Source organism: Mesoplodon densirostris, chromosome 6 (genome assembly GCF_025265405.1).
Source record: "Mesoplodon densirostris isolate mMesDen1 chromosome 6, mMesDen1 primary haplotype, whole genome shotgun sequence".
In the NCBI taxonomy this organism is placed as follows: Eukaryota; Metazoa; Chordata; class Mammalia; order Artiodactyla; family Ziphiidae; genus Mesoplodon; species Mesoplodon densirostris.
The window spans coordinates 82720957-82747062 of record NC_082666.1 but is presented as its reverse complement, the minus strand read 5'-3'; the positions used below and the strand labels follow the sequence as shown (position 1 = coordinate 82747062).

The following is a 26106-nucleotide window of genomic DNA, read 5'->3' as shown; positions in this document are numbered from 1 at the left end:
AGTGCCTGCCTCAGCTACCTATTAGATCAGACTTGTTTTTCAACTAAGGGAGCAACAACGGGCAGTCGATTTCAGTCACGTAAAAAAAAGGTCTCGCTAATTTTTCATCCTGAGAAAAGAGAGTAGAAGGTTTATTTTCTTTTTAATCAATAGCTCCCAGACACACAATGCTACCCCCGCTAAAATATCTTCTTCCAAAGAAGCTAGGGGTGGTTTTTCCTAATGTAGCTGAGGAGGTCGTTTACCAAATTCTTCAGACTGCTGGTGGCAATATAAACAACAAGGTAATTTCATGATTTTAAAACCTAGATAGATTTGTACCTCCAATATTCACACTTTCCATTAAGAAACCACTTGCAGGACACAATGTAAATGTTCAGTGAGCATCGACTTTTAAATTCCTGGCATCGTATTCATGGACCATGATGGGAAAAGAGTGACACAATCAAGTAAGCACTTGTCTATTTCTAGTCTGTTCTTTGGGTTTTAACCACATTCTTCTTTTCCTCTCTCCTTGAAGAACCACAAGGTATCAGAACAAGTAAATTGTTGGCCACTGGGATGTTATAGGGATGAGTACGCACTTGGTAATGTATATCCTGTTCCATATATTCTTGGTAACATATAATTCTCAAGGCGTTAATTTTGGTTGGTTTATGCAAATATATATTTTATGAAAAATTTTGGAAAGACCATGACGTCCTTTTGAAATTTCCCACAGTTGTCAACCTGGAGCCCTGAGAATTAATAAAAAGAAAAAAAAATCAAATTCTCCACAGATGTTTTCATTTAGCACTTTATAGTATGATCACATGCCAGGCACTGGTCTGGACACTTACAATCTCACAGCAACACTGTGAGGTGGGCGCTATTCTTATCATCACATTATAGATGAGAAACTTGTCCAAGGCCATACAGCAGGTACATGGAAGACCCTAAACTTGAACCGTGACATTCAGATTCTGCAGTCCCTGTCCCTCATCACCACCTCTGCTTTCTCTCATACAGAAGGGTCATGCATAGCCATTACTGGCTGCCATGGTGTCATGATCAGGATAAAAGGCAATGGCTGTGGAAAATATCTGTTGTTTCTCTCTTCCCCACCCCAACATAATGCAATACAACAAAATCAACAGCAGTGCCTTATACTTGCAAAGCATACTTAATGTCATTTGATCCTACAACAGCCCATTAAGGCAGGGCTGGGTCCATGGGTATAATCTCCATCTCACAGCCAGGCTCAGAGAGGTTGAAGAACTTGCCACAAATCACACAGTTAGTGAGTGGTAGGGCTGGACTCCAACTTCAGCTTTTGGAATCCCATCCTAGGGCTCCTTCCCCTACATATAGTGCTATAAACCTAGAAAAGTCCAGCAAATGTTACATGATAGAGAGGAGGATCCTGCTGGTTTCCTTGCAGAAATCAATATACCTCCAGCACACAGGAAATGCTGTTCTCTCTCCATCAGTGCAACTTTACACTGGTCTATCCAGTCTTACCAGGCCTCTATATGGCACTTTATTGGATTGGGGGTTGGGTAAGAAATAAGAACCAAACAGGGCTGGGTGGTGTCAGGACTACCTTGCCTTCATGCACGACAGAGGAGAGAAATGCATTGACAGGAAGAACCAGGAGTGACCAGCTTCCCAGTGGATCACCAAGACGAGTTGGGTATTGCTGTCCCTATATCCTGAGAGTAGTATAGTAGCTAAAAACTGGACCCAGGTATTTCTGGGGTGCTGTACATGTCAGCAATGGTCTCACAGAGTCCAGCTCAGCCCTTCCAACTTCTTTGTCTCAATGACTTGTAGGTGAGTTTAGGATATACTGGGGTACACCCATCCCACTAGAGAAGATGGCCACTGGGCCCAGGGGAGAAAGACCAAACTGAGCTTGTCCAAAAGAAATTCTCATTCAGAAAAGAATGTTAAGATGAACCTAGTTCTAGGGTGATATTCAAAATACTGAACAACTGGTACAGCATGGGCACTTAAGCAGTCAGGAAGACCCCTGGGACCTGATCAGCCAGACACCTCCCCTTCAACATCTGTATTGAGGGGAGATGGAGAGAAGCAGAGTGTGGGAGCAACAGGGCATGAGGTAGCCATTACTGACCATCCAGCACACACACACAGGATGAATTAGCAGCACTGCTCTGCAGCCTAGGATCCTTGGGACCATGGATATTAAAAATAGCATTTTAAATGTGGAATATTCAAAAAACCTAGTGAATTAAATGTCTTTTTTCTCCTGTGCATTCAACAATAACCAAGACTTTTTAAAAGCAGTAGAGGGACCTCCCTGGTGGTGCAGTGGTTAAGAATCTGCCTGCCAATGCAGGGGACATGGGTTTGATCCCTGGTCCAGGAAGATCCCACATGCCACGGAGCAACTAAGCCCGTGCGCCACAACTAATGAGCCTGTGCTCTAGAGCCCACGAGCCACAACTACTGAGCCCATGTGCCACAACTACTGAAGCCTGCGCGCCTAGAGCCCGTGCTCCCAAACAAGAGAAGCCATAGTGATGAGAAGCCCGTGCACCGCAACGAAGAGTAGCCACTGCTCACCGCAACTAGAGAAAGCCCTCGCGCAGCAACGAAGACCCGACGCAGCCAAAAATAAATAAATAACAGTAGAGAGAATCCATCCTGGAAAAAAACTGGAGGTGAGTTAAAGTAATCAATACATCAACCAATCAAAAGTATGTGTTAAGAGTCTATGAATATAGCAACCACTACTCCTTCTAATAGTAACAATGACTCCTTAACAGTCACAGCAGCTTTATACAATCTCACTTAATTCTCACTAAAACCCTATGAGATTATTATTATTTTCACTTTACAGATGAGTACACTGAAGCACAGAGGTTAGGTAATTTCTGAATTTACCAGGTCACACAGCTGCTAAAAGAGGCAGAGAGGGTCCTAAAAGCTACTGTAAGCTCTAAACCCCTGTGTTCTGCACCCTAGACACTGTGCTGGTGAGCAGGAGTGCAATGCCAAGTGCAGAAGTTCAGAGGCAGGAGAGACACCCCACTCCTCCCTGGGGTGATCAGAAAGTCTTTATGGAAGAGGAAGTGTGTAATCAAAGCTTATGGGCTTCCCTGGTGGCGCAGTGGTTGAGAGTCCGCCTGCCAATGCAGGGGACGCGGGTTCGTGCCCTGGTCCGGGAAGATCCCACATGCCGCGGAACGGCTGGGCCCGTGAGCCATGGCCGCTGAGCCTGCGCATCCGGAGCCTGTGCTCTGCAACGGGGGAGGCCACAGCGGTGAGAGGCCCGCGTATCGCAAAACAAAACAAAACAAAAAGCTTAGAGAGGTGCAGAGTCATGAGTCTACAAAGAGTTCAGAGATGAGTTATACTGTGCACCAAATCCAGACTGGAATGGTCCACAAAGGGGAAGGAGCAGAGGATGGCAGGACTAGAAAGGGGGCTGGACCACAGAGGACTCTGTCCTTAGTCAAATGAAGGGTTGAAGCAGGGTTGATGACCATTTAGGACAGAGGAAGTATCTAAATGAAATCACTTTTGGTTTTTATGTCAATTTGAAAGTGAAAAACTGAATACTTACAGTTCTGGGTTCAAACGTATAAAGAGCTCTGAACACTTTAACTTGCCCTGAAAGAAAGGAAGGAAAAAACACATGATCAATTCTTCCATTTCTAAATTTGCTGTAAACAGTATTTTCCTTTATATTCTTCAGAATTCCTTAACTAAAAGCCCCTGTGAGAAATTATTTTGGAATTAAGTGTTTTTTCTGCATAGGAGGTATTTTTAAAATATTTGTTAAATGAAAGTATGAATAAACACATACCTTCCCCCTCTCAAAAAACAGGAGCTACCTAATTATTTGTACTTAGCTTCTGTCCTATGTAGAACCTCTCCAACCCTAAGATCTAAGTTTAAAAACAGAAAGGTGAGAGTTTAACATAAAGAGATACTTAATGGGACAATCAACAGTAGTTGAATATTCTTAAATTAATGGCTTAGGATTTTATATTTTCCAAGAGAAAAGAAAATATCAGGGACAAAAACTGTACCTGTTGGAGAAATCTGTGATTCCATTAAGTCCCACAACAGAGTTCAATAACTATCCAAAAATAAGTCATGTTCATGAGAGCTGTCCATTCTGCCAAACCATCTCTCTCTTTCTATGTCCCTTTGCTGCATTTCCATAACACCTGGTATCAGAATAACTGATGTGCTGGCCTGTCTCATTTGAGGGCAGGAACCCTGACTTGTTCAATCTCCTGGCACCTACCTGACATATAGTACGAACTTAATAAATGCTTGCTAAATAAATATATAAGTATAAGAACAAATTCAAACAGTGTCGGAAAAAGCCTACACTTATCAAAATAGAAGAACTACCTACTTAAAATGTGATAACAGTTCAGTTTCAGTACTGGAAGAACCTTTAGAGATGACCACCTAGTCCAAGGGCATTATTCAGAATGGTGGTCCCCAAGGTGGGACACAGGAAGACTACTTCAGAAATTATGTACATTTTTATCTTATTCATTTTCATCCCTATTTTAACATGTTTTAAAATATAACAGCATGATTGGGACTTCCCTGGTAGTCCAGTGGTTAAGGGTCCACCTTCTAGTGCAGGGGATGCAGGTTCTATCTCTGGTCGGGGAACTAAGATCCCACATGTCGCGGGGCAACTATGCCCGCATGCCACAACTACTGAGCTCACGAGCTCTGGGGCCCGTGCGCCACAACTAGAGAGAAGCCCACGCACCGCAACAAAGAGCGCGAGTGCCGCAATGAAAAAAATCTTAGTTGCGTGCCGCAACTAAGACCTGATGCAACCATAAATAAATAAATATTTAATAAATAAGTAAATAGGGCCTCCCTGGTGGCGCAGTGGTTGGGAGTCCGCCTGCCGATGCAGGGGATACGGGTTCGTGCCCCGGTCCAGGAGGATCCCGTATGCCGCGGAGCGGCTGGGCCCGTGAGCCATGGCCGCTGGGCCTGCGCGTCCGGAGCCTGTGCTCCGCGGCGGGAGGGGCCACAGGGGTGAGAGGCCCGCGTACCGCAAAAAAAAAAAGTAAATAAAATATAACAGCATGATAGAATACATATACAACTAATAAATACATTTACTGGGAGTAGTCAAAACCTTTTGCTGGTAGAATGTTAAGCATTATGAGGGTAGGTGTTTTGTTTTATGAATGATATATCCAAGTACCTAGCACAGTGCTTGACACATAGGAAGCACTTAATAATTATTTATTGAATGAATGAAGAATGGATGAATAAAGGAATGGAAACATGTACTCAAAAAAAGTCTGAAAACCAGTAGTTTAGAACAGCACTGTCCAATACAACTTTATGCAATGATGGAAAAGCTCTACATCTGTGCTACTCACATATAGCTACTGAGCACTTGAAATATGGCTACTGAGGAACTGAGTTTTACACATTATTTAATTTGAATAAGGTAAAATTGCCACAAGTGGCTGGTGGCTAGCATACTGAATGATGCAAATTTAGAACATCAGAAAATGAGAAATGACATGATGTCCATTAAGAGGGGACTATGTAAATCAACTCTGATTCAACCTTATGATAAAGTCATTTAAAAAGAATGCTGCAGACAGACCCACAGACACTGATGTAGCAAAAAGCCTGCAAAATATTCAGTGGAAAAAAAAAAACATGTTATAGAACAGTATGCCAAGTACCATCTATTCATGTTGACAGCACACAAACATCTTGAGTGAAAACACCAATTATGGGAATCTCCACATTCTACTTTACACGCATTGCTTAAATTTATTACACTGAGCGTGTATTACTTTTATTATCAATGAAAACAATAAAGATACTTTCACTGGGGGTATGCAGGGGTGGGAATCATTCTTTCTTCTAAATGCCCTAATATAGAAGAGCTGCTCAAATCCCCTGTTACTTAGTGCGGCTACAAGAAAACATTATTTTTGCGATCTGAATTCTAGTGCCACTTCTAGAAGCAAAAGTGAAAACTCTTTTTTGTTTGGAGTTTGTTTTTTACCCCACACCCTTAGGCCTAAGAAAGGAAACATTAAATGGAAGGAGGAGCTGCCAGGAGAAATATTTTCTGCTGACCTGTCTCTCTGAGAGGAGAGATTAACCATCTTGATTACTTCAAACTTTCCAAAGAGAAGTTACACAAGGAAGCATCCACTCATGACCAAACTCAATAATGACAGAATTTTCTTGCTCCTTTGAGGGAAGGGCAGGATTGAGACAGGCTATGTATGATTTTGGAAACAAGATCCAATGTCAACTTAACGAGCTTAGATAAAATTCAGTATAAATTTTAAAACCTGGAAAAAGAAAACTTGGAGTGTGACTAAGCCGCTGATTTTTGTAACTGTATCTTTTGTGATTGTCTTACTTAAAATGTTCACAACTTAAGAGGAAGTTGGAGATTTATTTGCATCTTGATTTATACTAAACAGAGAACATCAGGCAACCCTCTAGGCCATTATACGAGGGAACACTCTTTCTATGTAATGCTGTAGAAAACACTTTCACATACACGATCCTTTTTATCAATTAATGTTGGGACATTAGCCCCTTGTGGGTCCCTTTTAACTCATATATTATAAAAGTTCTAGGCCTTAATTTATTCCATTCTCAAAGCTGAGTCAAGTAGAAATGAAAGAATACAAAGAAGCAGGCAGAGGTTATGAAAGAATAGCATAAAGAAGAAAAACAGATGACTTTCAACCCTGGATATAACCTCTCAAGAGAATAGTAATTAATAATACTTAATTCACTGATCATTTTTACATCATATTTAATTCAACTGTGTGCAATATTCTATAGCACAGGTTTACACAGAGTACTAAAGGGAACAAAATCAGGGTACTCTGTGTTTCTATAGTATTGTCCTTGCAGACATCCAAAAAACAAACAAACAAAAAAACCATCTTAATAAGTCATCAAGAGCAGGCGCTGATCAATTCCAAACATTTAATGAAGGCAGATTCACAACGTAAAATAGTTGTGTTCTTGTATACGCAGAAAGGCTAAATTAGATGCCTTCTTCAGATACCCTGCATCTTGATCATTTTCTCACAGAAGTCTGGTTACATACAACGAAGGGAGAAAGTGGAACTGAGAAGATGGCATGAACTACCTGAAGTCACCCTGGAATTCACCCTGAATTAAGACTGGAAACAGGCCCAATCTTTTGCCTGATGCTTTATGTGACTCTCATAAACATGAACTAGCATGTGAATGGTGTTAAGGATTTCAGTAGGGCTGGCCTCCTAACATAAGCAAGATAAGCAAATTCCTATGACACCAACAGCAGCTGGCTCCGCACCTTGCCAGGCACACCCTTCTCTTTTCTTTTTTTTTTTTTTTTGCTGTATCCGGGTGTCTCACTGTTGTGGCCTCTCCCCGTTGCGGAGCACAGGCTCCGGACGCGCAGGCCCCGCGGCCATGGCTCACGGGCCCAGCCGCTCCGTGGCATGTGGGATCTTCCCGGACCGGGGCACGAACCCGTGTCCCCTGCATCGGCAGGCGGACTCTCAACCATTGCACCACCAGGGAAGCCCCCTTCTCTTTTCTTTGCAATCCCACCTAGACCCTGTAGTGAAAGGCTGAGTTCACTAGTCATCAGCCAAACACTATTTTCCTCTGGAGTTAGGCTGACTGCTTCCCCTACTACCATCTCCCAACCTCCCCTCACCCCTGACTTCAATAAACTAATCCTTGTCCATAGCAGTTGAGGCTGATAGAGGGAAGGGGATCTGGGATGGGGTCTCGAACAGGCAGCGAGTAAGAGAATTTGCTGTTTCTGAGGTCTGCAAAAAGAATATGTATTGTTGCACCACGAAGGCCCTGAAGTAGCACGTAGAAGGACTTGGGGCTTACAAACTCAAACATACAATTTCTAATCTACTTTATTCTCTGTTGGTGGAAGAGTGGAGGAAAAGCTTCTAGAGTGAGCCACTATGACAGCATTAAAGGCAGACTGCTCACCACAATGGGTAGACATACCATAAATGGCAAGAAGAATGACTATTCAAAACATCAGAACTTAGTCATCAGTAACAGATCGACTATTTCATTTACATTCTGCTGAAAAATGTTGGGAGGCATGAGACATTTTAGATGGACTTCATTTAAAATGGCTATGATAACTACTACACACCCACTATGATAGTTAAACCTAAAAACACTGACAACGCTAAGTGTTAAGAAGGATATGGAACAACTGGAATTCTCAGACATTACCAGTAGGTGTGTAAACTGGTACAACCACTATAGAAAATTACTTGGCAGCAGCATTAATTCATTTTTTATGTCTTAACATGTCTTTGAGATCTTAAATGCATTTCTGAGGAAGAAAACCATCCTTATATTGCATACAAAAATGACCCCTCCCAGACAATGTCACTATCTCCAGAGTACAGAGAGTCTCAACATTTTTAAACTGTAGATCATGACATATTAGTAGATGGTAAAACTAATTTAGTGGCTTTAAAAAATATTAAATAAAACAGAAAAGACCAGAGTACACTGTAACTAATAGAAATAATTATGGCTTTGTGAAACTTTTGTTTCAATAGGAGGACTGGACAGATGGATGCAGAAATGAATGTTTAATTTAGAAATTTACCAAATACACACTTTGGCATAATGCCAAATGGCCACATATTAAAATCAACATTTGCCAAAGCTAAATGTTGCCTTTACAGAATGAACTACTGAGAAAGAAGAATAAATCTGAAATTTTATTCAAAAATTAATTATGATTACAATTTTATTATTAAAAATCCCGGTAGACCCATATTTAAAGTTTGATATAAAAGGGCAGGAACCATAATTCCTCAGCACTGTCAACTGCAGCCTGATAAAACTTCTGCAAAACTAAATAAATGTTCTCTCTAAAATAAGGTCTGTGTAAAAGCAAGATATTATGGTGCTACTTCTGCCAGTGTAGCTGTTTCTGATGATGATTTTGCCACCACGTTAGTAAGCTGTCCTTCCTCTCTAACAGAAACTGACTGAGGTCAAGACTTACCTCCTGGGGCCTCCCTGGTGGCGCAGTGGTTGAGAGTCCGCCTGCCGATGCAGGGGATACGGGTTCGTGCCCCGGTCCGGGAGGATCCCATATGCCGCGGAGCGGCTGGGCCCGTGGGCTATGGCCGCTGAGCCTGCGCGTCCGGAGCCTGTGCTCCGCAACGGGAGAGGCCACAACAGTGAGAGGCCCGCATACCGCAAAAAAAAAAAAAAAAAAAAAAAAGACTTACCTCCTCTTCAGCTCCTGGGCTTGAAGATTTGCTCAATGCTGGTGATGCAATTTCATTGAAAGCAGTACCACAAAGGAGACAATTGTTTCCCCCAAATTATTAGGGACTGTATTCTCTCAACACTGTCAATCCACACCTATGATTTTTACTACTTATATAATAATATTTGGACATATAAAATTCATAGCCTCACAATCATCATTAATTATCACAATATTTTATTCTCCAATTAAAAAATGTACATTTATACTTTCAGTTGACTGAGAGAATTTTCATATATAAAGTACAAAGAGGACATTTGAATTAAGTTACATTTAGAGTATGTACCTATCTTTCAAAGTGAATATTAAGAGAACAGTAAATCCAAATGGCATGCCTTGTTTGCATCACTGGCATGGCATAAGGGATACCTATGCAATCTACAATCCTTGATCAAGTACAAGTCTTGGTGTGCCAAAACTGACACTGAAGTAGGCATTCCATCATTTGGTCAGCCATCCAAAGCTGAATGGCAGACTTTGGAAGAAATATGAGGGGAAGGTAAACTTCTGTGTACCGCTATGCTCGTGTGTGTGTGTGTGTGTGTGTGTGTGTGTGTGTGTGTGTGTATTTTTGAATGTACCAGGTCATTAAGTAAAACATATATATTTCTTATTGGAGGTCAAGGTCAAAAAAAGTTTGAAAGCCACTGCTCTAGACTATCTGATCAAGTTAGAAATTTGCTACAGGACTCTAAAGAATGGGTAAAATTCTTCTACTTTATGAAGCTCAAAATTCAGCTAGCATATAAAATATAATATTCTCCCATCATCCCCAAAAGCAGATATTATAACCAATTTTAGATAATTATAACCAATCAAAAAGAAAGATGAGGAAGGGAATTATTTGAACAAGGAAAAATTATAGAAAAATAAGAATTTACTATGTACATATATTTCTCACATTTATCTAAGCAAATGCAGGGAGTATTAATCTTAATTTATATCCTGTGGGTATGAAAAAAATGTGTCTCAGGGTAAGTAAAAGTATTAATGTTATTTCTACGAGGCATATTTAAATTATTCTATTAAACAAGCATGATGAAACAGGATGTTTTCTGCTCAAAAACAAAACAGGAGTCTATGTGGTAGTATCCAAGAGTCAAGGTCATCATTCCCATTGCTGGGGTGAAAGGAAACAGCTGTGCTCTGTTAGGCCAACACGGGGCTCCCCTGGGCTTTGTGGATTCCAACGCCCATAAATGAGGTGGTCAGCTCAGAGCAGGCTTCAGGGTGACGATCTCTATTTGTCAGTCCACAAAAGCCCAGTGCTCTTGAAAAATGAAATGTTTTTCTTGCAAAGAAAATCACCATGTGAGTAGAGCAATGTCCATGAGTTTCCAATGTAAAGAATGTTTCTTCCCTCATACTTATATTCTTGGATGAATTAAATCAAATCCAACGAACTCTATTTGCATATACCTTTAAAGGCTATAACTAACAAAAAATACTATGAATGTAATGTTTTCATCTCTCCTTACTCCAGTACCACCTCTTCCCTGCTTCCACCCTATGCAATCCAAAGGGGGAAAAAAAAAACACTAAAGAATTTGAAACGTGTCTTGATTGCAGCTGCAGGAATGGCAGACTCGTTAAAAACAGTAGCCAGTGTGTTTTCTGACAAGAGGGTTCTGTTTATTAACAGTGTGCCTTTCTTATCCATTTTTTCCTTTGCTTTATACTTTGCAGTGCCTTTCGGTAAACTTGGTTACTTTCACATCTTGAGGGGCCATATCTGCTGGTTATTTTTATTTCTTCTCTGCGGTATAACATAGAAGTCCCTAAGAGCAGGGTTCAAAATTTCAAAAGACAAGCTCACTGCCAACCATGTCTTGACTGGTTAAAAATTAGACAAAAGAGCAATGGCCCGTAAAACCCTTCATCTCAAGACACCCTGCTTCCAGAGTCAGTTTGACAAGGAGACCAGGGGGAAGAATGGAAGAAAACTCTTTATTTCAGTCCTTGGAATTTAAAGAAAAAAGGCCACGGCACCTTCTGCAAAAGGGCAAGATGAGTCTGAGGGCTGACTCATGACAGCAACGCCTGTTTCTGTACAACCTGTGAGCTAAGAATTAAGAATGGGGACATGTGTATGCATATGGCTGATTCACTGTGTTGTACAACAGAAACTAACACAGTATTTTGAAGCAATTATACTCCAATAAAGATTTTAAAAAAAAGAATGGCTTTATATTTTTAAATGGTTGGGAGGGAGGGGAGGAGGGAAGATCGAAAAAATATTTCATGACATATGAAAATTATCTGAAATTCAAACTGCAGTGTCCATAAATAAAGGTTTTCTGGAACAGAGCCAATATTTGTGTATCCTCTGAGGCTGCTTCCCCATTCCAATGGCAGGGTTGAGTGGTTATAACAGAGACCACCTGTGGCCCACAAAGCCTAAAATACTTACTATCTGTACCTTTACAGAAAAAGTCTGCTGCCCTCTATCCCATGGCCCCCCTTTTCCTGTGAAGGACAAGTCAGACCAAAGAAGCATATGTCAGGCTGAGGAGCTGTGGGCCTGCCTCTCACTGGCCCCGCAAGCAGTCTGGGGCTCGGCCTCGCCCTATGGGAAATGAGTCCATACATCCAAGATTGAAATAGAAAATTCCCTAACACTGGAACCTCTCATCTAAAAGGGAATGAGCCATTTAAGCTCACATTTATGGGACACTTACCATGGACCAGACACCGTGCAAAGTGCTGACTTGCAGCAACTCTTTTAATCCTCAAAACAATCCTGGGACATAAATACTTTATTAAGACTATTTTACAGCTGAGGTAACTGAGGTTAGAGGGGTTAACTAGTCCAGGTCTACACAGCTAGGAAGCGGCAGAGATGAGGTTTAAACCCATGCTGTCTGGCTCCAGGGCTCATGCTCTAAACACTCTGGATGTGGCTCCAGAAGATCTGAGCTTTTAATGCTGGCACACTGGGATTCAATGGGTTTAAACAAATTTATATATGTAAAGTACTGAGTGCAGTTCCTGAGGTGTTGTATGTGCCCATAAGTGTTAGCTTTTATTAATTACTATAAAATTTTACCTTATTCCTTATTCCTTGAGTTTTTATCTTCACTGGCAAGATGGCCTTATCAAAACCCTATATATTATATATATCCTGTAGATTAGATATACATATCCTATATTATATATATACCCTATGTACCCTGTATGTTAGATAATTTATCATTTACAAGACCCCCACAGAGAAACTGAAATGCTTTTGTTAAGCAAACAAAGCATACCATCTAATATTATATCCCTTAATGGCTATTAAAAAATTCAATGAGACTTTTAAGTTGTCATTTTTGTCAGTTTGTCATTAAGTTGTCAGCTCAGGCTTCCTCAACAAAATACTATAGACTGGGTGCTTAAGCAGCAAACATTTACTTCTCACAGTTCTAGAGGCTAGGAAGTCCAGGATCAAGGTGCTGGTCAATTTGGGTACTGGTGAGAGCACTCTTCCTGGCTGGCAGATGGCTGCCTTCTCACTGTGTGCTCACATGGCCTTTCCTCTGTACAGGAACAGAGAGAGAGATCTCTCTTCCTCATCTTACAAAAACACTAATCCCATCATGTGGGCCCCACCCTCATGACCCAAATCTAACCTTAATTACTTCCCCAAGGCCCCATCCCCATCGCATTGGGGGTTAGGACTTCAATACATGAATTCTGGGGGGGACATAAACATTCAGTCCATAACAGCAATGAATATAGAATTACAGAAAAAAACAGAAATGCATGAACATGTAAATGTATACATATGTTGTTACACAGGTTACCACAGTAATAATAAGAAAGGGATTTATCATAACCTTTAAAAAAATTAGCTTTGGGGGGATAGGCTTATGTTATGTAAATATAATACCACTGGTGGTAATTTATACATACAATCAGCTATGTAAAATAAAGATATTCACAGAAGGAAAACTGGAAGGAAACAACAACACAATGTAATCTCTGGGTGGTAGAACTATGAGTCATGTTTATTTTCTTCTCTATTTTCTTAATTGTCTACAAAGAATACAAATCCCATATATAACCAGGAAAACATGGTCTCTTTTAATGCCCTATTGAAGGACAACCTAAAAATTATGTGTACTTTATTTATCGGCAGAGTATTTATTAACATGAGTCCTTTTCTTTTTTTGGCCACACCGTACGGCTTGTGGGATTTTAGTTCCCCAACCAGCGATCGAACCTGGGCCCTCAGCAAGCAGAGCACAGAGTCCTAACCACTGGACTACCAGGGAATTCCCCTCCTTTGTCCTCTTTGACTCTCTGATCTCACTACCAAAAAAAAGAATTGGTGGAAAGACAAGCAACTGTAATGCCAAGTATGCTCACTCACAAAAATGAGAATACAGGAATCATGTAAGCAACACAGACAGTGGGTAACTCTTAGGTCAGTGCTGGCTGTTGTTTTTGGAAAAATGACAGGAGTGGCAAAGAGGGGCAGGCGACAGGGTAGGGCAGACCTGGGAAACAGAGCAGTATACAGACAGAGGGGCTGGAGGCCAGAAAGGGTGGCCTAGGAATGTCACGTAGATCAATGTGCCTGAAGCCTGGCAGGAGAAATGGTGAGAGATTAGGCTGGGGACCTGAGCACAGATGGGCTAGAGATTTCTCAAATTCTTCTGATACCCACATTAAGAAATATTTTGCACATCAGGACCAAGGAAACACACACTCAAAAAATGAAAAATTTTTCACCAAAAATACTTATCCTTACATTTACCATATGAACGTGTGTAACCAGTGTTTAGAGACCAAATGGAAATTTTTCAGATTTAGATATCTGGTACTCCTTGCAATAATAAAATATTCTCAGAATATATTAAAAAATGGCCTTGGAAATTATTTTATTTCAAGAGATTTTTTTTAATTTGAGCAAATAATAAGTGGACAAGCTTAAACTTCAGACTTCATGAATGACTAATTCCTTGGGAATTAGTACATGGGAAATAAAACTTTGCAAAAACAGCAACAAAAATGGCTTTAGCCCTCTATAAAGACACACGCTAGCAAGATAACATGATGATAAAAATGTTTCCTTTATTTAAAGCAGAACCCCTTTTTAAACCTGATATAGGGACAAAGATATACACTGTATCTAAAAAAAGAATAAGAGAATCTCTAGAGATATAGAACAGAGCTTAAGTACTCACTTCATGCTTACCGGATGGACACACAGGGGTCAAATCTGTAGCGAGAGCATTTTACTATTTCTAGTTAATCCTAGAACTCTTGTATAATAATACAAACTCTGGATGTGTGAAAAATATTATCAAACACAACAGGAAAAATTAATTAGATGGCAAAGAACAAGCAATAACCTTGAAACTGAGCCCCTCTCAGTTGAGAAGAAGAATTAAAATTTTCTTCTGCAGCACATATGAGAGACTCTGAAAAAGTCCCTATCCACCACAAACAATAAATGCTGGAGAGGGTGTGGAGAGAAGGGAACTGTCTTGCACTGTTGGTGGGAATGTAAATTGATACAGCCACTATGGAGAACAGTATGGAGGTTCCTTAAAAAACTAAAAATAGAACTACCATACGACCCAGCAATCCCACTACTGGGCATCTACCCTGAGAAAACCATAATTCAAAAAGTGTCATGTACCACAATGTTCATTGCAGCTGTATTTACAATAGCCAGGACATGGAAGCAACTTAAGTGTCCATCGACAGATGAATGGATAAAGAAGATGTGGCACATATATATGATGGAATATTACTCAGCCATAAAAGGAAAGAAAATTGAGTTATTTGCAGTGAGGTGGATGGTTACCTAGAGTCTGTCAGACAGAGTGATGTAAGTCAGAAAGAGAAAAACAAATACCGTATGCTAACACATATATATGGAATCTAAAAAAAAATAAAAAAAGGTTCTTAAGAACCTAGGGGCAGGACAGGAATAAAGACAGACGCAGATGTAGAGAATGGACTTGAGGACACGGGGAGGGGGAAGGGTAAACTGGGATGAAGTGAGAGAGTGGCATGGACATATATACGCTATCAAATGTAAAATAGATAGCTAGTGGGAAGCAGCTGCATAGCACAGGGAGATCAGCTTGGTGCTTTGTGACCACCTAGAGGGGTGGGATAGGGAGGGTGGGAGTGAGACCCAAGAAGGAAGAGATATGAGGATATATGTATACGTATAGCTGATTCACTTTGTTTTAAAGCAGAAACTAACACACCATTGTAAAGCAATTATACTCCAATAAAGATGTTAAAAAAAGTCCCTATCCAGAGTTATAACAGAACCAAAACCAGGAAAGTGAGTTCAGAGAGGCCATCTACAGGAAACCAACAAGATGTCTAAGACATTCATTCCTTCCAAGATCATCTACTCACTAAGACAACAGCTTTTAAACTGGAAATTGTTTCCCTAATTGCATCCTTTCTCAAGTCACACAACAGTGCTCCTTCAAAAGGTTTATGAAGGGCTTCCCTGGTGGCGCAGTGGTTGAGAGTCCGCCTGCCGATGTAGGGGACACGGGTTCATGCCCCGGTCCGGGAGGATCCCACATGCTGCAGAGCGGCTAGGCCTGTGAGCCATGGCCGCTGGGCCTGCGCGTCCAGAGCCTGTGCCCCGCGGCGGGAGAGGCCACAACAGTGAGAGTTCCATGTACCACACACACAAAAAAAAGGTTTATGAAGTATTCCAAAGGGTCACGTTCCTGGCATGAAAGTGGTGAGCCTTGCCCGGTGGCCCCTGAAACGTTGGACATGACACCTCTAGTGGTAGCTACGCCCATCGGCCATTCCAGGGCCAGACCTGGCATTGTTGAAGACTCAGCCCTGGCAAGGGGTTGCCCTAGGTGATGAGTTCCTCTGCCCAACTCACCTGGTCCTGAAAGTCAAGATTGCCTATGGAAAGGAGGGGCTACAACTGGAAGGTCTGGGAAGACCCAAAGAGACCAAGTGACTCCTGGAAAAGGTCAGGGGAGAATCTTAACCCCAAGAAATGCTCAGGTATTTTCCCAAACCAGATCAGCTGTTGGGAGGAGGAACAGAGGAAGAGAGAATGGAGTCCTTAGGACTTCCCCCTAGAGAAGGACAAGGCTAGAGAGAGACAAACAAAAAGCTCTAGCTTTCTGGGGTTATAATTAACATAGGGTAATTACAGGACCGTTCTTATGAAAATCTCCCTTCTACTCAAGGTCTTGGGCAGGAGCTGTGGTAACATTCCTGAGGGTTCTACACTTACTTTCAGTGACTAACGTCAGCCACTAGAAGGCCCAAGGCACCTTTCACACCTACTCCTGAGACTGCAAATTGCTCTGGACTTTTTCTTAACTCTTTCATTAATGGATGCCCAGAAGATCATTTCTCTTTTTTATTAACACAGGGTCATGGGGGAAGGCAAAGTATTGAGACATTGGAATTTGTTCTTAAACTTCTAGGAATACCGCTGGTCCCCTCCCTTGAGCTTGCAGAACTATTTGTTGTTTACAATGTGGATGGGTAGACAGTGAAAATAACCTCTCTGTCCACAGGGACAGAAGAGGGAAAACTCCATGCTCTCTAGGGCAGTGGCTTTCCACCAATATGCAACGGTCATCCAAATTGCAGGCTTTTGTAATAATTACTAGGAATTTGCCCTCCTTCAGTACCCACCGTCCAGATGCAGACATACCCTGCCTCCTCTTGTCATCTGTCCTAACAAATTGCAGTTCTTTACCTATAGTCTTAAAGATGCTTAGTGGAAAATTAATACTCAAAAGCACTATAATAATTTTTAACTATGAACCAAATTTTTTGTGTGTGAGTTCTAAAGTTATAGCAATAAAACTTATTCCCATCAGTACAATTCTATGTTCTTAACACTGTCATTGTATCAGAAGCCCTGTAAGCATGTAAATGTTATTTTCTTTAAAGAATTGGTTTCTTGTGTGAGATCTACATAACTGACAGAGCGATGGGTGGGCTGAGAACCACTCTCTTAGAGGAAGATTGTCAATCCTCTTTTAGAGAGAAGCATTGAAAACCCTCCTTCCTGGAATGAAATGTGAGAATTTCTATACGGCGAGGTCTGAACTTGAATTCATGGCTTAAAACTATCACCTCCAATAAAGACAGGAAAGAAAACAAGGAGAAAAGGGAATTCTGAACAGTATTTTACACAGAGAATTAATTTCTAAAAACTAGCCAAAGGGCTTTCCTGGTGGCGCAGTGGTTAAGAATCGGTCTGCCAATGCAGGGGACATGGGTTCAAGCCCTGGTCCAGGAAGATTCCACATGCCGCAGAGCAACTAAGCTCGTGTGCCACAACTACTGAGCCTGCGCTAGAGCCTATGAGCCACAACTACTGAGCCCGCATGCCACAGTTACTGAAGCCCGCGCACCTAGAACCTGTGCTTCGCAACAAGAGAAGCCACCACAAGAAGCCCACGCACCACAATGAAGAGTAGGCCCCCCTCACCACAACTAGACAAAGCCTGTGCTTAGCAATGAAGACCCAACTCAGCCCAAAAAAACAAAAACAAAACTAGCCGAAGATATATTCTTAGATCTCAAATCTACGGAGCTGATATTATTGAGTTAAAATTAATGTTATACATTTTCCAAACATAAACATCCACATGATGGCTACATTTTGCGAGGGTCTTACTGGAATCTGTGCATGCAGACCCCAGACACATTTCTACAGAGCCATCCCAATGTTGCCCTCTAGGCAGCTGCAAAAAAAAAAAAAAAAAAAAAAAAAACCCAAAACTCCACTGCCCTGTGTAGCCAGAGACCTAAATGAAATCAGATCAGACCTAATTAAGAATACATTATGTCCCCACCCTAACCCACTTCCCATCCTTCTCTCTCTCTTTCTCTCTCTCTCTCATAGAAATCTGGATTTATGAACTGCCTTTAAAAAGTATTTAATTCCTCCATGTTTGCATTCACGTGGCACTGAACACTGGAAGTAGCAGGAAGATGGGTGGAGCTTATCGAAAATGTCCAGGGGCTCTATAAAAAGCACAGGATGAAATCGTGTAGAAATTTGGGGAATTAGCTGAAAAGTCAGCGTAAGGCAATAAAGATTCAGAATCAGATTTAGAATCAAATGAAAAACTGAGGCCCAGAGTAGACTAGGGACTGCTTATCAAAGTGACCTAGCAAATTAATAAAAAAAAAAACTGGGACCAGAACTTCACCCCAAAACTAATGTCCATGTCCCATGACTATATTCTGCATCCCTCTCCTCCAGATCACAGCTTGGTCCTAGAATAACTGCCCTAATTAGCCCACCTTTATGCTTAAATTCCTATTACTAAAGACTAGTTCATTTGAAAAGCGAATTTCTCTCTCAGGAATCTTACTTTTAGCTTATTTTTTAATGTAAGCACATTGGGGAAGGGGATTTTGATAAATCAATGATTGGTTTAACACTGCAGGTGAATTTACTCATCAGATGTGAAGCAGGGAGTTTATTCTCAGAGGCCCGTGGAACTAAGAGAAGAGGAAACCAAGTTCCAGGTGATGTCAGCAACGAAAACCAGGATGGTCCTGAGCGGGATATTATAAGGCTCTCTGGGCATGTGGCCCTGGTCCCAGAGGTACCAAAATCAGAGCTCCAACAAAAACTGGCTATGGCGCTCAGGTCTGCCAAAGGTTAGGTCTGAAGGATGGGTAACCCAGGGGAAATCCATCTAAGAGCAGACACAGACCGACGCCAATCTTAAGGTCACAGCATGTTGGAAAGGCACGGGTGTGTTAGCCAAAGGGCCGTACAACATGGAGCACGTGTCCAAGCAAGCTAATGACAAGGGTTCAGGGCAGCAGAAATCCCAGGGCCAGTTAACAAGAGAGTGCCTGGTTAGATGTCAAAACATCAGAGAGACCCAGTACCAACCACGAATCAGGAAACGGGCAGGAACCCATTATGGAGAACAGAGCTCCTACTAAACCAGTGTCAAGTCCTAGGGACCATTTAGAGACCCAATATTTAGGTATAGAATTGGCCCTCAAGAGTGGCAAGGTGTTAGGCAAGAACTAGAAGCAGCCCTATGGATGGGACAGACTCCTCGAAAGAGGAAGCGGGCAGTCACCATAAGCAGCTGACTCCCACTTCACGGCTCTGCTTAACGTAGGCCCAGGTTGTGGTTAGCAGCTGCTTGCGTGTCTTAGATTTAGAACCTGAGTACAGACGAATAACAGAGAATGATTTACTCCTCAACAGAAAAACAACGTTGAAAACTATCTCGGGTTTGGTATACCGTTCAGAAATGAACTTTGGAGGAAATGGTGTCTGTTGCTATGTTTCCCAGCCAGTTTCTTTGCCTGAAAAACCAGTTTAGGTCCTCCCAGGGCTACTGTCAACAAACTTGCACTGACTCATCAAAACAATGGGCCCAACAAGCAGCCCCCAAACCCTGTAAACATGGATAGGCAACATTTTAGAGATAGTCCTAAGAATCTGGTTTCCAAGAAAGGAAATATGAGACTCTGTGGAATCTTCCAAATCTGGAGTCTTGAGATACCTGCCAACTGTGCCAAAAGCCTGGAGGAGCTTCTCTCAGCCTCTAGCTGCCCTCATCTATGCTCAGAGAGCTGGAATTTGGAGGGGTCCTCCCCCTAAGCATGGATTGGGTCAAGAAATTCCAAGAAGATAACAGCCACTCCACAACACCCTCCAGGTGGAAGTAATTTCCTTGTCTCATACAAGTGAGTTGAATCAAGCCTTTCCTGGTAGATGAGAGAATCCTGAAATAGGACCCATGAGTTTCTCAGAACCTACCAAAATCCCTGGAGTGTAGGGATGCCAGAAAGACTCTCTAGGGCTGCTTTCAGATCATTGTTAAGAGGCTGGAGGCAGACCCTCCAGCAAGAGAATCAACTTGGTCTAGAGACCCTAGATCCGTCTCTAGGGTCTTCCTGAATTTGAATTTAAATTGCTTTTAGGTTCCCTGGGAAACAGGAGCACCAGACTGGGAAGCAACCCTCAGATCCCTCCCCCCAACTCCGGGACCCCCGGCCTCTCGCCATCCCACTGTCCCCTCTGTGGTTTGCCCTCTTGCTGCAGCCACCACCTCCACCTTTTGCCCGTCTTACCCAAGTGCTCTTCCCAAAACCCTGAGTGGCACCACCCTCCCTCCCAAGCTTGTCTCTCAGTGGCTGAAGACCCCAGGGGTGGGGGGCTTCCTCACCGTCCTGCCCACCTAGCCGCAACTGGAGCCAGGCACCTACATCCTCCACACCCTCTCGAAGCTGCTGCTCTGCCCTCGGCCCTGACACTTGGAGGGTGAAGACCAGCCTGTCTGCTCGCCTGCTGACTCAGTGCTCTACTGGCTGTGCCCCCTCAGGCCTCCTGTCTTCTTGGCTTCAGGCTGGCAGGGCTGCCCATGCCCCCTGCCCCTTCCTCTCAACCTGCAACTTGTACCCACTCTGAGCTGGCTCCTCTAATAAATTCATGTCCACAGGGGGGTAAAAAAAAAAAGAAAAGAAAAGAAAAGAATGAGTACATTCTTTGGTTCCAAGAATATAAAACCAAGGTAATTTACCAAATTCTAAGGAATGCTAACAAGTTGAACATGCTAATCAAAATGCACAAATACAAAACTCTCCCCTAACTCTTACCCTGAGAGTAAGCTGAGAGATTTGCCTTGTAACTTTCTAAAAATTCTACAGATACTCAAACAGTGAGTGGGAAACAACTGGCAAGAACTAATAAAAAGGAGGTGGCCTCAGCGGTCCCACCAGTGACCTGTGTAAGTGGGTTGAAGCTGTGGCCCTCTTTAACTCATTTCTGCAAACTACCACCCCCAGCTCTTGTTAACACTCTAACAAACAGATAAAAGCACCTGAGTAGATGGCTCACATGTGGACGTTCAAATGCTTGCTTTCTGTGTGGAGCGATACTGTTTTCCACAACCTGCTACACTAGGCAAACGGCTTTCTCTTTAATTCAGAACAAATTTCTCTGGTTCACAGTTCCACACCAAATCCCCCTGGCTTCTGTGAGAGAAGCTCAGCTCCTACGCAGTCAATCAAACGTGGGCAGGACGTCATGTCAAGTTATTTCATTTCTGTTCACGTCAAAACGACTTTTCCCTCTTTTCTGCCTACCAAATTCTTACTCAGCATTCAAGACCCTGCTTAATTTTCCCCTCTTCTGTGACATCTTTTCAGCTTCCTCAAGCTCCTTGCCTTGTACTTCCTAGACCTCTGACCACACTTTGATAATATCTCCTATCACATGCGTTGTAATTTTTCTGTGTAAGGCATGCACACACATACTTGGTAGGGAAGTATATTAGTACAACCTCTTTGGAGAGCATTTTGGAAATGTCTGTGAATACGGCAATGCACATACCCTCTGACACAACAATCCCACTGCCAGGACTTTGTCCTGTGGATATACTCACACAGGTAAGCAACAAGGCTGTTGTAACACTATTTGTTGTAACAAAAGAGTGGAAATGATCGAAGCGCATTTTAATATGGGTCTGGTTAAATAAATACAATAGAGTACCATGCAGTAAGAATCAGAAATCTCTCTCCATACTGGTGTCTGATACTCTTTTCCCAAAGTCCTTTAATTTATCTGATAGAGAATCTTTTTTCCCCAGCTTTATTGAAGTATGAATGACAAGTCAATAGAGAATTTTGACTTAATAGCTCACGTCAGCCCACTAAAAGGGTGTGTCTGCCCCCTCTCTCTCCTCCTCTCCTCACCCCCATGTATTTTGCTTCCCCTGGCCATAAAGCAAGTGAGGACAAATTTGGCGATGGTCTTCATTGGACGTGAAGTATATGAGGTGAAGGGGATCAGAAAATGTCAACCCAAAATATGCCACTTTGGCATAAGGATTATTTTGAGTTGAAGGCAATTGAGAAAAAGCAGACACAGGAAGAACTCTGAGCCCTCCCCCATCTTCCTGAAAGCAAGGCATAAATTCCCCATGAAGGTATCCTCCTCCTGTAGGTCCCCCATTAAAGACAGAGGAGAAGAACCCTTATCACCAGGGATAGAGATGGCACAGAGATGACTCTGCATAAGTCAACCTTACTAAAATAACTCTTATTTTCCATTAGTTTCCCCATATCTCTACCTTCCCACAATTTACTCCCCCAGAAGTTCAACGCCTCTTTCCTTTTAGTCACTTCTCTACAATGTGTCGCCCTTTGTTAAAGTGGTATATAAACGTCCAAGTCTAACCACTTCTTTGGATTTTGACTCTTTTCTGTATAGCCGTTATGCACATAAAATTAAAAACATCAATTCAATTTGTATGCCTTTTCCTCCTGTTAATCTGGTTTTTTGTTGGTTTAATTCAGTTAATTCACAGTAACTAGATATCAAACCTAAGAGGGTAGAGGAAAAGTTTTTTTCTCCCTTACAGAGGCATGTCAGAAAAGCTCATCACTTAGTCCCATTGAAGTCAAACCATGGGAATGCTGAAAACACAAGACGGAGGGGACCCCACTACTTCCAGGAGTCGTGTTGATGGACACTGCCTCCATCCTTTGCTATTTAATGTGAAGCTACAAGATATGCCCAATCACAGTCTCCCCTGCTTTCTTCTAGACAAAGACTTTAGTATGTATCAAGACTTTTTATGTAACTGCCACACATACAAAGTATAGTTGCTGTGCAGTTACAAAGAAACAAGAGACTATTCTACTCTCAAAAAGTGTCAAATATTGTTAATCAACTATGCTCCAATATAAAATTAAAAAACATGGGCTTCCCTGGTGGCGCAGTGGTTGAGAGTCTGCCTGCCGATGCAGGGGACGCGGGTTCGTGCCCCGGTCTGGGAGGATCCCGCGTGTCGCCAAGCGGCTGGGCCCGTGGGCCGTGGGCCGTGGCCGCTGGGCCTGAGCATCCGGAGCCTGTGCCCCGCGACTACAGAGGCCACAGCAGTGAGAGGCCCGCATACCAAAAAAAATTAAATTAAATTAAATTAAAAAACAATTTTAAGTGTCAAATAGTCTAATACAGATCCAATTAAAGAGGGGAACTATACAAAGCAAATGCAAATAATACAACTGCATAAGTTAATAAAGGTGGCTGCCCAAGTAAACCCGGTCCAACCTAAAAGAACCCTCACAGGTTTCTCTGCCCAAAATGCATAGACTCCAGTTAAGGCTTTTGTTCCATTCCCAGGCCAAACCAACCACTTCCTAGCTTTGAGACCTCACAAAGTTTATTTAACCTCACTAAGTCCTATTTCATCCATAAAATGGGGATATTAGGATCCACCTCATAGGGAAATTAGAACAATTAAATGAGACGGAGCATACAAAGTACTTGGCACAGTGCCTGACACTCAGGGCCAAATAAATGTTAACTATTACTATTATCATCATCATCATCATCATTCTGGAATTTTCAAGATGTTTCTCAGACTTTATTCTGCCATCAGGTATTAACAGAGCATCAAGTTTATGAAGGAAAATTATTCATGTGCACACCTCGAGCCAACTCCGTATCTCACCTTTAACTAATTCATTTATTCAGAGAAGAAAAAATTATACAAAACTTCAGATCATTTTAGGTGAAAACCTTTTCCTCTCAAAGGTGTTATATAAGCAACATATGTGTGACATCTTTGAAGTTTTATGATGTTTTTACTGTAAATATGAAAGAACCCAAAACACTGACATATGCTCCTTCAAAGTCCCACTAATTTATTTTCCCAAGACAAGCGAAATATTTATACCACTTTACTTCCACCACCAAAATCAATAAGCCATTTAAAAGAATTGGTCAAGGTCAGACATCAGGCTTCTAACTACAGAGGAAGGTTATCAAACGTGCTTCGAATGAGAGGATTCTAGTCCAAATCTCATTCAACATCTTTTGGCCCATCTTTACCTCGAGACTTAGAATAAAGTCTCTTTTTAAAAAGTTTTTGTGAGGGAGTTCCTCAGTGGCCTTATTGGTTAGTATTCCAGGCTTTCACAGCCATGGCCGTGTGATCCCTAAGCCACACCTGGGCAAACACACACATAAACATCACGTCGATGTCCCTCCTGCTACAGCACAGACATCACTTAACGTCTAGAGATGAAAAACCTCATGAACGGCTTCTCAGGACCTTCTTTGAAATAAAGTACTCTGTTGAGCTATCAAAGAACAACTCTTCTTTGTTGGTTACTTGAGGTCCTGATTTACATCTGAGTGTAGAAGGTTGCTGCCTCCTACAAACGCACTTAAAATGCAAATTCCTCATCAGACTCCATATCTAAAGAAGCACAGAGCCCACTTCTAGCCTTTCTCCACCATTGCTCACAGTGGAGCCAAAGTCCCAACAAAGTCACGCCCAGCCCAGCAAAATTTAAGTCCTCAGTGAATGACTATGTCATATATGTGAGTATGTACATAATTTTCAAATAAAATGATTTGAAACTACCACTGTATGATGGTAAAGGAAGAAAACTGGAAAATCATGAAAGTTGAAGTGCTTGACTAAAGTTTAGAAAAATCAAGAAAAAAAATTAATCACTGAAATTACTCCTTCCTAATCAAGGTTACTTCGAAATTCAATGTAAATGGATAAATGTCAGCCTGTGCTATGCTGAATGAAGTTGCATGAGATTGGAAGAAAAAAGTTCAGAGTATGTAACAGCCACGTCTCTTCCATTTCCCACGTTTTCAGTAACTACCTACTCAATGAATGCACGAAAGAGTTTATTACAGTGTTTAACTGAAATACCCCAGTCGCTTTTAAATTTTCCTTTCTCCATGTCCCAGAAAATATTCCAAGGATCGAATAAAAAATGAACAAGGACTATCGGCCAAGAAAGCTGCTTGAGGAACTTAGTAAGCTCACCCTCTCCAGTTTAACTCGCCTAATTCACTGAGGGAGTGGAGGCAAATGACTTGTACTGCATGATAAAGTGACACTTCCGAATAGTAATAGCTGAGATTACTCTGCCGCAGCCTAGATTCTTCTAGTCAGGAGCTCGAGTACAGTTTTCTAAAAGCTTTTCCCAAGATCTCGAGGTCAATTTGCGGAGACTCATTCACCCACCCCACCCTACCAGCAGCGCACTTCCCGTTCGCTTTGGCCGGTCAAGAACTAAAACTTGACAGCGACACACACTGGGGAAAAAAAAAAAAAAAAAAAGAGGAAGTGGCTAAAAAACCATTTCAAGACATTTATTTAATTTTTTTCCTAAGGGAGATCAGTGGCCCTGTCTTCCAGGAAATCTCAATGGGACGTAGCCATCACGTCGACTGGAAAGTTGCAGCGAATGACAATGCTGCAAAACCGAGGGTGACTCCTCTTTAAAAATCAAATTTTTAAAATTCCTCGAAAAGCTTCTTGCTATCCAAAACGATCCGTCCCCTGCAGCGAACGCAGCAACGCTAACAACTCCCACCCTGGTGGGTGGCATCGAAAGCGAGGCTCGGGGCCGGGTACGTGCCTTATCTGCCCTGCCAAGTGGCAGAGGGAGCGCAGGGCACGGCGGCGGCCAGGGGACCCAGCGAGCACCTTCCTTACCTGGTTTGACCGGTTTGGGTGGCGGCTTCGACATCTCTCTTCCTGGAGCGGCTGATTTCTAAAGACCACGCACGAAAAGCCAACCGAACGCCCCTCCAGCCGACACTCCGGGTGCCTCAGAGTTTCTTTATGTCTGGTTTGCAGTGGTGCGCCTTCAAGGACCTGCGTCCACCCTGGGCACCCGGACGAGCAGAGGCAGGCAGAGCAGCTCGGCGCAGCGCCCCGCCTCGCCCCGCGGCCGACAGAGCTGTCCAGAGCGCGCAGCAGGGCAGACGAGGAAGTAGCCGCTGCCTCGCCGAGAGCTAATTGGCTCCCCGGCTGCCAGCTTCGCCGCTGCAGGAGCGC

The 26106-nt window shown here is 42.4% G+C and overlaps 1 protein-coding gene across 2 annotated transcripts in view; it reads right to left on the bottom strand.

Moving 5' to 3' along the window:
- The window catches only part of OSTF1 (osteoclast stimulating factor 1), a 49668-nt gene extending 23610 nt beyond the window's left edge, over window positions 1-26058 (bottom strand). Inside the window, exons 1-3 of one of the 2 annotated variants that reach the window (XM_060102334.1) lie at window positions 25762-25780; window positions 3572-3618; window positions 585-737 (exon numbers count right to left, since the gene is read on the bottom strand). In XM_060102334.1, coding sequence (XP_059958317.1) covers window positions 585-608 — 24 coding nt within the window. In that variant the 5' untranslated portion in view covers window positions 609-737; window positions 3572-3618; window positions 25762-25780. Of the gene's footprint in view, window positions 1-584; window positions 738-3571; window positions 3619-25761 lie in introns of both variants that reach the window. The other variant, XM_060102333.1, reaches the window with a different exon arrangement.
- Window positions 26059-26106: the final 48 nt, after the last annotated feature.